This window comes from Embiotoca jacksoni, unplaced genomic scaffold (genome assembly GCF_022577435.1).
Source record: "Embiotoca jacksoni isolate LCO1_2020_lvr unplaced genomic scaffold, fEmbJac1.0.p SCAF_35, whole genome shotgun sequence".
Classification (NCBI taxonomy): domain Eukaryota; kingdom Metazoa; phylum Chordata; class Actinopteri; family Embiotocidae; genus Embiotoca; species Embiotoca jacksoni.
The window spans coordinates 1587827-1599940 of record NW_027185387.1 but is presented as its reverse complement, the minus strand read 5'-3'; the positions used below and the strand labels follow the sequence as shown (position 1 = coordinate 1599940).

General features: G+C 42.2%; 1 protein-coding gene across 1 annotated transcript; it reads left to right on the top strand.

Annotated features, from left to right (window-relative positions):
* The first annotated feature begins 5041 nt into the window (after window positions 1-5041).
* On the top strand, window positions 5042-11831 carry LOC138208083 (N-acetyllactosaminide alpha-1,3-galactosyltransferase-like). The gene is made up of 3 exons (XM_069165752.1): window positions 5042-5142; window positions 9433-9570; window positions 10183-11831. Exons 1-3 carry the CDS (start codon window positions 5057-5059, stop codon window positions 10868-10870), a joined length of 912 nt encoding a protein of 303 aa, XP_069021853.1. The 5' UTR covers window positions 5042-5056; the 3' UTR covers window positions 10871-11831.
* Window positions 11832-12114: the final 283 nt, after the last annotated feature.

The following is a 12114-nucleotide window of genomic DNA, read 5'->3' as shown; positions in this document are numbered from 1 at the left end:
GGCGCTGTGAACTTGAGAGAGCTCCTGTGCGTCGCTGGAATGTGTGCATTCCTGACTGAACGATAACATCTTCTGCCTCCAGGTATCCGTTCGCTACAGTATGTTGGATTCATGTTAACGTGTATTTAAAGACATTTAAATTTGTGGAAAAAAAAAACGGGGGAACAAAAAGAAAAATGGACTAATCAACCAAACATTTCACGGACCGAAACCATCGTAACACGCGTCCCCGTCTTACCGTCCGTAAGGCCGACTTTGACGAGGTCGGGGTCAAACAGCAGCTCCAACTCCTCCGTGTCTTCGTCAGATCTGGGAATCAGAAGACACAACGCGGCGTGAGAAAAAAAAAAATGAAGCGACGTTATCAAACTTCGGAGTCAGCGAACCACTTACTACGAGCAAAACTAACGTCCCGAACTTATGTCGTGTTGCGGACGCGATGACGGGACTCATCTGAGGAAATGAACTCCGACAGAAAAATGGAGGGAAAAGCAAAGAGAACTACTAGAATTTTGATTGCTTACAAGTGTTAGAAAAATGACTCCGAGGCTGGATTCAAAATCAAACATATCGGACGTTTATTCTTGCAAGAAGGAGCAAATACGTGCACACTCAAAGAGAGGTGTCCAGCGTTGCTCGACGTCACTCCTCCGTAGGGCAGCTTTTATACAGCTTTTATACACCGTGACAAACAGCTGACAGTCACCCCCATTTCCTTTTCTGTCTGCTTCCATATGGTAATACTGAGTTGGTTGTAGGTCACAACATAAGGACAAGGCGGAGTCGTCAACTACGTGCCGAAAGTAAAGCAAAAGAACCTTTCAGGAGCCACTGGCAAATAAGATGAATGATTTACTTTCCATCAACAAGAGGGTTGTTATGCAGGGGAAAATCCAACCTGTTTGCAATTCAAATGAAAGAAGCTTCGTCCAGCCGGGGAAATACACCAGCCTGGCTTCTGATGCCGAGTGTCGTTCCTTGACATGTCGGATATTCAAATGGACAGGAAACAGCTGGCGCAAGCTGCTCCCAGAAATCCACAATAATTGTGAACCGTGTTGCGCCGCGTGACGATCTCGAAATGAAAGTGGAACTTCTGGGTTCTGTTGAAGGAGTATTTCAACGGTGTCATTGTTTTTTTAGTAAATATTAACCATCCGGCTTTCACTAGAAAATATCACTCCGCCTTCCTCAATGGCAAATATGCAAGTGGAATTGAATTTCATACAAGATGCAATATAGTGTTGTATTTACTTGTTGTAGGGTTACTAAATGTGACCCACTTGGTTTTATCACACGACACGGTGCTAAATTCGTAATAATACACGAGTCCGTCGATATCTTTTTTTCCAGCGGCTACCTTAGTGACAAACAAGACTGAGTTAGCTGAGCAGTTTAGTGTTTCTATGTGCCGTTTTTAATTCAGTTTGAGAAGCCACCTCTAGAAAGCATTCATTACATTCGCTTCCACTGGCCCCGTCCCCGTAGCTGGTTGTTTCCCAGCTGTTAGTCATACCCCGTGTGTTGCCATGGAAACGGAGATCACACGAACAAAAAGTTATATATTTTGAGAGCAGATTGTCCCACAATATGAATACATTTAGATGACACAACCTCTGATACAATATTGATTCTTTGATTCTTTAATAATTGAAACCTATAAAGTTGGTTTCAGGAAGCAAAGCTGCTGCTTAGCAACGGACGTTTCCTCTTCCGAATAAAAACAAAACGCGCCCTGATCTTGGCATCTCTGCAACATTAACTGTTTTTTAATGTAACCGCCCTCTCAAATAAAAAAAACAAACATCTTCAGAATAGGCACATTGATTATTTTTCTGGAAAATAAATCGCACAAATATTCCATTGTGGCTGCCAAACGCGTGACGCATGACAGAATGTGCTGGCAGGAATAATAATAATTAACAAAAGACCTACCTGAACATTACAGGTGCAGACAGACCACCACCAATCAGGAGAAGGATAAAAATGCGGAAAGCTGGCATGCTTTGTTTTGTTGTATTCACATGAACCTGTCTGGCCACATGAGCAACAGAAGATCTGCAGCAAACTACAAGAACAAATCACAACAAAAGTCATCTGATTGTAGAATGGATTACTTTGAAGATTCCGTGCCACATTCACAAATCACACATTAAAAAGGAGCCCGTAGGCAGAATAAATTATAAACCGGTTAGGTTGAAAGTGCAACCTTCACAAACCAATGAACACATCGAAAGTCAGAAAAAACATTTAACCATAAAGAGAGAAACCAGCGTGCTGATGAGAAGGAAATTCATTTCTTTTTTACTGTGGAAAAAAAAAAAAAAGGTTATCTCCTGAGAGGATGGGCGGGTCTGCTCATACAAAAAAAAAAAAAAAAAAAAAAATTGTCTGCTTGAGAACAAAGTCGAGTTTCATTCCTGTTGATTCGTCGGTGTGTTGTGGATTTATATGTTGTGAAAAGCCACCCAGACACAGGTAAGTCATCAGTATTCGCTGTGTCAGGGAAAGTTGAGGCTCGTCAGTAATTAATATTAAATATTTTCTAAATGAAAAATAACAGAAGAAAACACTGTGAAATTGTATTACCCGTGTTTGAGGGTAAATCTGTCCGTACATGCATAAATTCCCACAACGTAAATCACTTGTCAGCCAAGTAGAGTTTATGATTATGGTATATATTCTCTCTGTCATGTCCTCTCATGCAGAAGGGCAAAACAGCAATGTCTATGAACAACAAAGTAAATGTGTCCCTTACGTAAACGCTATCAAATAAATAATAAAAGAAGTTTACCTTTACAAAGACTGTTTATATTATTACTTGAGGTTTGATTCATATTTTATTCCGCTCCCCGAGATGATTAGAAATGGACAATAAATAGCTTGTAATCTTCATGGTGAATAATATAAGTGACATTAACTTCCTCCTCTCACTTTTAAGGCATTAAGGTGTACAACTGATTTTTAGGGCCATTAACTCCTTGAATTACAGAATTTGTGAACGTTTCAGTCTCGATCTGTGGTCGGTAAATGTTTATTTTTAGGAAACTACGCAGTCCATGCGTGAAGTTATGTTGGCATTGTCGGTTACTGTGCAACTGCTTCTGCTATTTGATACTGCTGTGTTTAAACAATGTTTTTGTTTTGTGTATTAAAGGTGGACGTTTTCCCACCGACTGACGTATACTCTCATTGTGCTCGAGAGGTTGTGCGCCTGGAGAATGAAATCGAGCTGTTTCACGGCAATGAGGTATCTTGTGTACGCATCTAAAACAGGTTTCCCATTAGTTTCAGTCAAGTTCATAGGGGAAAACAAAAAACTTGTTCAGTTTGCTCTAAGGGAAAATATAGACAGGTTTTGCCCTCCAGGTCCCAAGCAGCCACAGGATCACCTGAATTTTGGTTTTCAAACGATTAACATTTTATTTATACGCTTTTTACAAACAAATGAAGAGTTGGAACTTAAAATGCCTTTGGGGTGAGCCGAGGCCAAAACAACAATCAAAACAATACTATCTTAGGAATGTCCTATTTTCGAACCGACCCAAATCAATGAAACACTGCCTGCACTTGAACTAACTTAATTCAATTTAAATTCAATTCACGAGCTAGGACCCCGCCTCGGCTGGGGGCGAACCTTCATCGATTGGGGGAGATTAAGCCAGGGTCAGAGTTTCGCGGTTTGGGGGAAGGCTTAGTCGAGGATCCACTGCGGCTCCCGGGCCTTGCAGATCCCCAAAAGAAGCCATCCTAAGAAAGCAAGGCTGCCTGCCCTTTGCGCAGGTCGTCGAAGCCGTGGCGGGTGTAAAGTTGGTAGGCTTGGGAAGACCAGCGGCCCATGACCTTGATGAGGTGGTCTGGGACTCCTCTGCTTGACGCGGTGGTGGCTGCCCCTATGCGAAAGGAGTGGCCGGAGAAGGAGTCGGGATTAATCCCGGAGGTGATTAGAACTGCTCTGAAGTGTAAAAGGAACCAGGATCGATTGGCAACTTGGCCTGTTTCGGTGATGAACAGCGGTTCAGGGGAAGAAGTTTGCTGCGTTTTCCTGAGCTGAAGATAGTATATGAGGGGTTCGTAGGGGCTCAGATATGAATTTAGTTTAAAGTAAAATATGGGAACTGGGTTGCTGACCTGGTTTGTTTTGCTCCATTTGAGCGAATAGCCTAAGCAATCTTTGGAGATGGGATAAAAGGTCTGATACGCAAGGGTGGAGACTAGGGTTGAACTTGGCTGAAGAAGAAGTGAATTCTGAGCATCGCAAGAAACCGAAGAAAGCAAGTAGAAACATGGATTCCAGAGTGCGCACCATGTGGGCAGAAAAGTGGTTGGAGCGAAGGGTGGCAATGCAGCGAGAAATAAGATCGGTGGTTAGCGGGAGACGGCGAGGAGTCGGTGTAGGTGTTTGGCGCTGAAGGCCTTTAATAAGTAAAGGCGACTGGGAGAGCATTGCAGGGGAGCCAGTGAGTAATTTTGCAAAGAAGTTGATACCGCTAAGGTAAACCTTAATGGTGGGTATCTCGATGTGGAGAATTGAGTGGACATGGGAGATGAAGCTGCATACGGAGGCCACGTCGAAGGAAGGGAACGGAAGGTTAAACGTGGCGTGAAGGAGCGGAAAGAGTTCCAGGCCGTCCGGTAAGTAGAAAAAGTGCTGGGGGGTTAATCTGCTGACGATGGCTTGTTGGGAAAAAGAGACGAGTTCTGCGATGGTTTGTTTCAAATGAGGAATGTCGTGTCTGAAAATGGCGGGACGGGTTGGATTCTCCTCCGCGTCTGGACCAAAATTTATACCAAATATTATATGAATTATACTGAAGTTTCCTTCTTTCTTTTTTTTTCTTTTGTCTGCTTCCGTATTCTTTTAACAGGAACAATAAAGCGGCGAAGCTTACTAGACCAGTCTGCTGTTTTGTGTTGGTCATGTGAGTACCGAAGGCCTCATTATTGTGTCAACAGACCAGCAGCAGCACGTAAAAGCCAAAATGAGTAATTTACAAGAATCTCTTCCAAATAATTTGATTTCAGCCTCCTGATGGTCATTTCTTCATATTTAATAATGATGAACACCGTGTGGACTCTGCTGGGCAACCCTTTTGCAGCAGCAACACAGACCGTTAATTTGGACCACACGCTTAACTTTGGGTAAGAGATCTCCAAAAACCATTGGAGCCTCTGTCTTGTCATCATCACGTCCTTTTTCTTTTGTTTTACTTATTAGGGCCCGAGCACCGAGCATCGGTGCGAAAGGCCCGTTGTTTCTGAAGGAATTGTCGTTAGGGCCCGAGCACCGAGCATCGGTGTGAAAGCCCTATTGTATTTCGTAAAAATATTCTTCTCTTTCTTCTTCTTCTTACGTAAAGTGATTTGCCTTTTTGGAGGTTTTATCATATTCAAAAACTCATGAAAGTGAACACGCATATGTCTCCCGGCGAAAAATTTCGTATTCTAGTGGAGTTGCGAGTGGGCGCGGCTAAATGGCTCGAGAGCGCCCCCTAAAGAGATGCTCCGGCGGCCACATTTACCTAAATTCACGAAATCCGGTGGACACGTGTCTCACACCTAGACGCACAAAAAAGTTACATTGCACAATTACGTCAACTCGACAGCAAGTCAACCATTTTGAATTTAGTTGCCATTTTGGGCAATTCTGATACGTTGTACTTTGTCGAACTCCTCTTCGGGATTTTGTCGCACCAACTTGAATTTAGGTTTGATGGATAGTTAACATGTTTGGGATTAAAAGTTATCAAAATAATTTGTTTTCGTCGATGTGTGTGCCCGTAAGAGGCGGCCATTTTGAGCGTCTCGCCATGAAACTACGAGTTGCTTTAAATCTTATGTACATGGACCGACCTTCTCTAAACATCACAGGTATGATAACAGCCCCGCCCTGAAGACCCCTGTGTGGTAATATTCGCTCATAGTCATAGCGCCCCCTGTTGGCCACTGGAAATGACACTTTTCATACTTTCACATTCTACGTCGAGCTGGTTGATCCCATGAATGTAAAGTCGGGTCACAATAACCTAAACATGTAGTTGATGATATATTGAGACGTTCGTTCGACTTTATCAATGGGCATCGCCATGACGATGCGGCAAAGTTGGATGTCTCGCCGTGACACAGGAAGTTGATGTTTAAGGTCAACAGATGCTTGAAACCTCACGAAACGTGTGACATACAGTGGTGTGAAAAAGTGTTTGCCCCCTTCCTGATTTCCAAATTTTTTTGCATGTCTGTCACACTTAAATGTTTCAGATCATCAAAAAAAATTTAAATATTAGTCAAAGATAACACAAGTAAACACAAAATACAGTTTTTAAATGAAGGTTTTTATTATTAAGGTAGAAAAAAAATCCAAACCCACATGTCCCTGTGTGAAAAAGTGTTTGCCGCCTCCTGTTAAAACATAACTTAACTGTGGTTTATCACACCTGAGTTCAATTTCTCTAGCCACACCCAGGCCTGATTACTGCCACACCTGTTCTCAATCAACAAATCACTTAAATAGGACCTGCCTGACAAAGTGAAGGAGACCATAAGATCCTCAAAAGATAGACATCATGCCAAGATCCAAAGAAATTCAGGAACAAATGAGAAAGAAAGTAATTGAGATCTATCAGTCTGGAAAAGGTTACAAAGCCATTTCTAAAGCTTTGGGACTCCAGCGAACCACAGTGAGAGCCATTATCCACAAATGGAGAAAACATGGAACAGCGGTGAACCTTCCCAGGAGCTGTGGATAATCTTGGTTACCCCAAGAGCGCAGCGACGACTCATCCGAGAGGTCACAAAAGACCCCACAACAACATCCGAAGAACTGCAGGCCTCACTTGCCTCAGTTGAGGTCAGTGTTCATGACTCCACCATAAGAAAGAGACTGGGCAGAAATGGCTGCATGGCAGAGTTCCAAGACCAAAACCACCGCTGAGCAAAAAGAACATTAAGGCTCGTCTCATTTTTGCCAGAAAACATCTTGATGATCCCCAAGACTTTTGGGAAAACACTCTGTGGACTGACGAGACAAAAGTTGAACTTTTTGGAAGGTGTGTGTCCCGTTACATCTGGTGTAAAAGTAACACCGCATTTCAGAAAAAGAACATCATACCAACAGTAAAATATGGTGGTGGTAGTGTGATGGTCTGGGGCTGTTTTGTTGCTTCAGGACCTGGAAGACTTGCTGTGATAAATGGAACCATGAATTCTACTGACTACCAAAAAATCCTGAAGGAGAACGTCCGGCCATCTGTTCGTGACCTCAAGCTGAAGCTAACTTGGGTTCTGCAGCAGGACGATGATCCAAAACAAACCAGCAAGTCCACCTCTGAATGGCTGAAGAAAAAACAAAATGAAGACTTTGGAGTGGCCTAGTCAAAGTCCTGACCTGAATCCTATTGAGATGCTGTGGCATGACCTTAAAAAGGCGGTTCGTGCTGGAAAACCCTCCAATGTGGCTGAATTACAACAACTCTGTAAAGATGAGTCGGCCAACATTCCTCCACAGCTGGAAAAGACTCATTGCAAGTTATCGCAAACGCTTGATTGCAGTTGTTGCTGCTAAGGGTGGCCCAACCAGTTATTAGGTTTAGGGGGCAAACACTTTTTCACACAGGGTCATGTGGGTTTGGATTTCTTTTCTCCCTTAATAATAAAAACCTTCATTTAAAAACTGCGTTTACTTTGACTAATATTTAAATTTGTTTGATGATAGGGCGGCACGGTGGTGCAGTGGTTAGCACTGTCACCTCACAGCAAAAAAGGTTCCGGGTTCGAATCCGGTCCTGGGCCTTTCTGTGCGGAGTTTGCATGTTCTCCCTGTGTTTGCATGGGTTCTCTCCGGGTTCTCCGGCTTCCTCCCATCATCCAAAAACATGCATCTCAGGTCAGGTTACCTGGCGCCGCGCTAGTGGCAGCCTGCTGCAGCATCTCCCCCCTGAGAGCCCCCCTGCTGTAGCGAAGAAATTTCCCCTCGGGGATTAATAAAGTGTATAAAATAAAATAAATAAATCTGAAACATTTAAGTGTGACAAACATGCAAAAAAATAAGAAATCAGGAAGGGGGCAAACTTTTTCACACCACTGTACATCCAGCGGGGTGAGACGATACATCTGATAAGTGTTTTGCGAGTGTGCGTGGCCAAACGGCTCGAATGTCTCAATATGTCATCAACTACATGTTTAGGTTATCGTGACCCGACTTTAGGTTCATGTGATCAACCAGCTCGACGTATGATCTGTGACACACCCTGATCATAAACTGACACGATGCTCTTAAAAGGGAAATATTTTCCTCTTTCACCACCTCCTTCTTTCCGCTTCCCTCAAAGACAATACCTCTGTGACATGTTCACATTCATGAGATAAAATAGGAAGCAGGCCTGTCACAAAGGAATGTGGTCTGAAAGGCCAATCTGGATTTTAGGGTGTGAAAGCCATATTGTTTTTCAAGGAATTATTAGGGCCCAAGCACCGATGGTGCGAAGCCCTATTGTTTTTCGTAAAAATGTTATTCTTGGTCGTTAGACGTTCTTATTCTTGCGTAAAGTGATTTGCCTTTTTGGAGGCTTTATCATATTCTTCCACTCCGAAAGGGATCATGGGAGAAATTGTGTTTATTTAAAGACACAATTAGATCGATTTCAAATAACTTTATGGACCAAAATCATCACAGAATCATTGTTATCAGTTGTTATTATTATTGTTGTTGTTGTTAACCAAGTGAAGTCAGTTTATTTATAAAGCACATTTATATCCAACATAAATTTGCCAAATCGCTGCACAGCATCAGAGTTAAAACAGACTCGATAGATTATAAACAACAAAGCGATTAAAGACAAATTCAGCAAGAAATTAAAACAAATAAAAAATGTTGCGCAAAAGCAAAAAATGAGAATAGCAGTAATAAATATTACTATTGTTGTTTATTATTAGTAGTAGTACTATTGTTGTTTAATCCATGCAATGATGATCCACTATGAGTAATCAATAATTGAAAGATCCTTCTAGTATTTGCCCAATTTCCAGATGGCCAACCTATCACTAGGTGTACATCGGAGATCATTTTATTTAGCCTTTTTTTTTTTTTTTTTTATTTCAAGTTAAATTATGAAGTATGATATAATGATGAACAATGGTGCAGAACTGTTATGAATACATGAACTTATCTGTATAGCTTTAAGTCAATTTTTTGCGTCTTCAAATGTCTCCGGTTAAATTGTACAAGTACGAGACATTACAAGTTCATAAACTGCGTTGGAACTGAAACTCCTGCAATCGTAATCTTCAATGTAAACATCAGTTTGACATTTTGTTAGATTGCAAAACAGGTCGATAAAACAAATATAAAATGATCTCTTCACCGAGCAAAGTGGTTTGTCAGGTTTGAGGACATCTTTCTGTCGTGAATATATCATCTTTGTTTTCATCTTTCAGGAGCAGGATGTTGGTTGAGAACAGGACGTCCTGGAAAGCTCCCATAATCTGGGAGGGGATGTTTGACCCCGACATGTATGACCGAAGGCACCTCCGAGGAAAGTCATCCGTGGCTCTCACAGTGTTTGCTGTGGGAAGGTTCGTTTTCTCTGTAAATACTGCGACTTTGACGCGGTGTTTGATGTACAGTACAAACAGATATAAAGGAACATTTTAAAAAACATAGAAGAGAAATGAGACACATAAGAAACAGATAAAATGCATCAAATTAAACACAAAGAGTTAAAATATAAAATAAGCAATATACATTTTAAATATAGAGTGTGTGAGGAGGAGGGGGAAAAGGGGGGGGAAATTAACTGTATTTGCTTCTCTGGTGTCAGTTTTTGTCTTTTATAAAAGGAAAAAAACACTCCAGAGGAGCTGAACATACTTTTAACATAAATGATTTGCTGTTTCAATGTGTATTCAATTTGTTATTATTGACATTTCCCTATGAATAAACAAATTGGGCTTTTGTTTTTGGTTTAATTGTACCAAAAGGACGTGGCCACGGGAGGTGACAGGAGGACACAGGAGGAGAGGGGGTCGGGGGGGTAGAACAGAGGAAAGGACAGGAATCCTGACAAAAACAAAAATCTCATCAAATGTGAATAAATATGTCTGTTTTATGAATGTGTTTTTTTTCTCATTCTCATAATGACGTATTACCGGCAGCTTCATTGTTCTTCCTCTGTGCGTCTACTTCAGGTACTTGGACGCCTACCTTAAGACCTTCCTCACCTCCGCAGAACAACATTTCATGTTGGGATTACCGGTGACGTATTATGTGTTCACAGACTCGCCAGAAAAGGTACCAAACATCACGCTCGCTCCTCGGCGAAGCCTGAAGGTCATGCGGGTTGAAAAGCACTCGAGGTGGCAGGACATCTCCATGATGCGAATGAAGACGATATCGGAGGCGATCCAGTCGGAGATCCGCCACGGCTTCCGTTACGTCTTCTGCTTCGACGTGGATCAGGAGTTCGTGGGGCGGTTCGGCTCGGAGGCTTTGGGGGATTCGGTGGCTCTGCTCCACGCCCACTTCTACAAGCTGCCGAAGAACCGGTTCACCTACGACAGGAACCCCAAATCCGAAGCCTTCATGGAAACCGGAGACTTCTACTACCACGCCGCCATCTTCGGAGGCCTGTGGAGGAACGTCAAGCGCCTGGCGGATGCCTGCCATCGGGGCATCGCGGCGGACCGGCTCAACGGCGTGGAGGCTCTGTGGCACGACGAGAGTCACCTGAACAAGTACTTCTGGGTCCACAAGCCGAGCAGGCTGCTGTCGCCCGAGTACTGCTGGGACCGGAGCATCGGCGACCGCTCGGACATACGCGTCACCCGTCTCGTGTGGGCGACGAAAGATTACAACAATCTTCGTCCCAGGTCCTGACCGCGAAAATGCCAACGTGAGTCCTTCGTAGAAGACCCGATCTTTTTATTCACGGTGCGTATCCTTGGATTTAGATCCCGTTAAACTCGATGGGCTTCGCCAGCTTCACGTGTAGTTTACACAAAGCGGAAACTGCTTCTTTTTTTTTTTTTTTTGTATTTACTTATTTTTATTCATCAGGTTTTGAGCCAAACTTCCTCTTTCATGGTGCTTTCTCGTTTGTCTCATGTTTTTAACGGTACATGAAGTCACCGTGTTGTTGCTCTGCGGTTTGCAAAATATATCTCAGTCTGTTAAAGCCTTTTTGTTGGGGTCACGATTTACCGACTTTGAAGACAAATGTGGGTCCTGAGGTAAAACTAGTTCGAATCAATATATCAGAGGTATTAAGTTCAAATTAAGAACTATATTTTATTATCATACATTAACATAAATATTTATACTTTTGAAGACGGGTCAGAAATAAAGAAAGACGATGGAGATGACCCACACACACACACCATAAGCTTTAAAAACCTTTTTTTTTTTTTTTTTAAAGAAACATGTTTTTGTTCCATTTCTGTCTTTTTCTTTTTTTTCTTCAGAGAATTGGAAACCATTGATTTTAAGCTTCGCAGCATTAAACCGAGGGTTTTTGTAGATAGTTGGAAATTTTGATGGTTGAAATTGTAATTTGAAAATCCTGCTCACACGTAACTCGGAGAGACAGAAAGAACCCAGAAAACAGCTGTAAACAATAAAATCTTGGGGGGGGGGGGGACCTCGATTACATTCAGTGAAAAGAAGAGACATTATTGGTGAATATGGTCGGCCGATATGGCCTTGAAATATTATCGCAAGTTATTTCTGCAACGATGATATTCTTGATGACGACAAAATATCTCCTTATTTTGTTGCGATTGTGTATTCTTGATGTTAATGAGTGCTTTCTTTTATTCGTCAGCGTTAAATTATAACTAAAAACGAACATATTAAAGTGCTTTATTGAACATCTGATCCTTCATAACCAAATCTGAAGACACTAACTGGTTCTGTGTCTAAGTTGCGAAAGTTATCGTATCAGCGAATCAAATTATTTCCATTGTCGTGATTTGTTTTTTCAAAATTGCAGCAATATTTTTGTGAACGACGCAATTCGGCACACGCTGCAGAGGTCGGCTTTATTGATACGACTTTCAAATCGAACAGACTGTCAAAATGTGTCCTCTGTGTTACGTATAATATTGACGCTGAACGTGAACCGG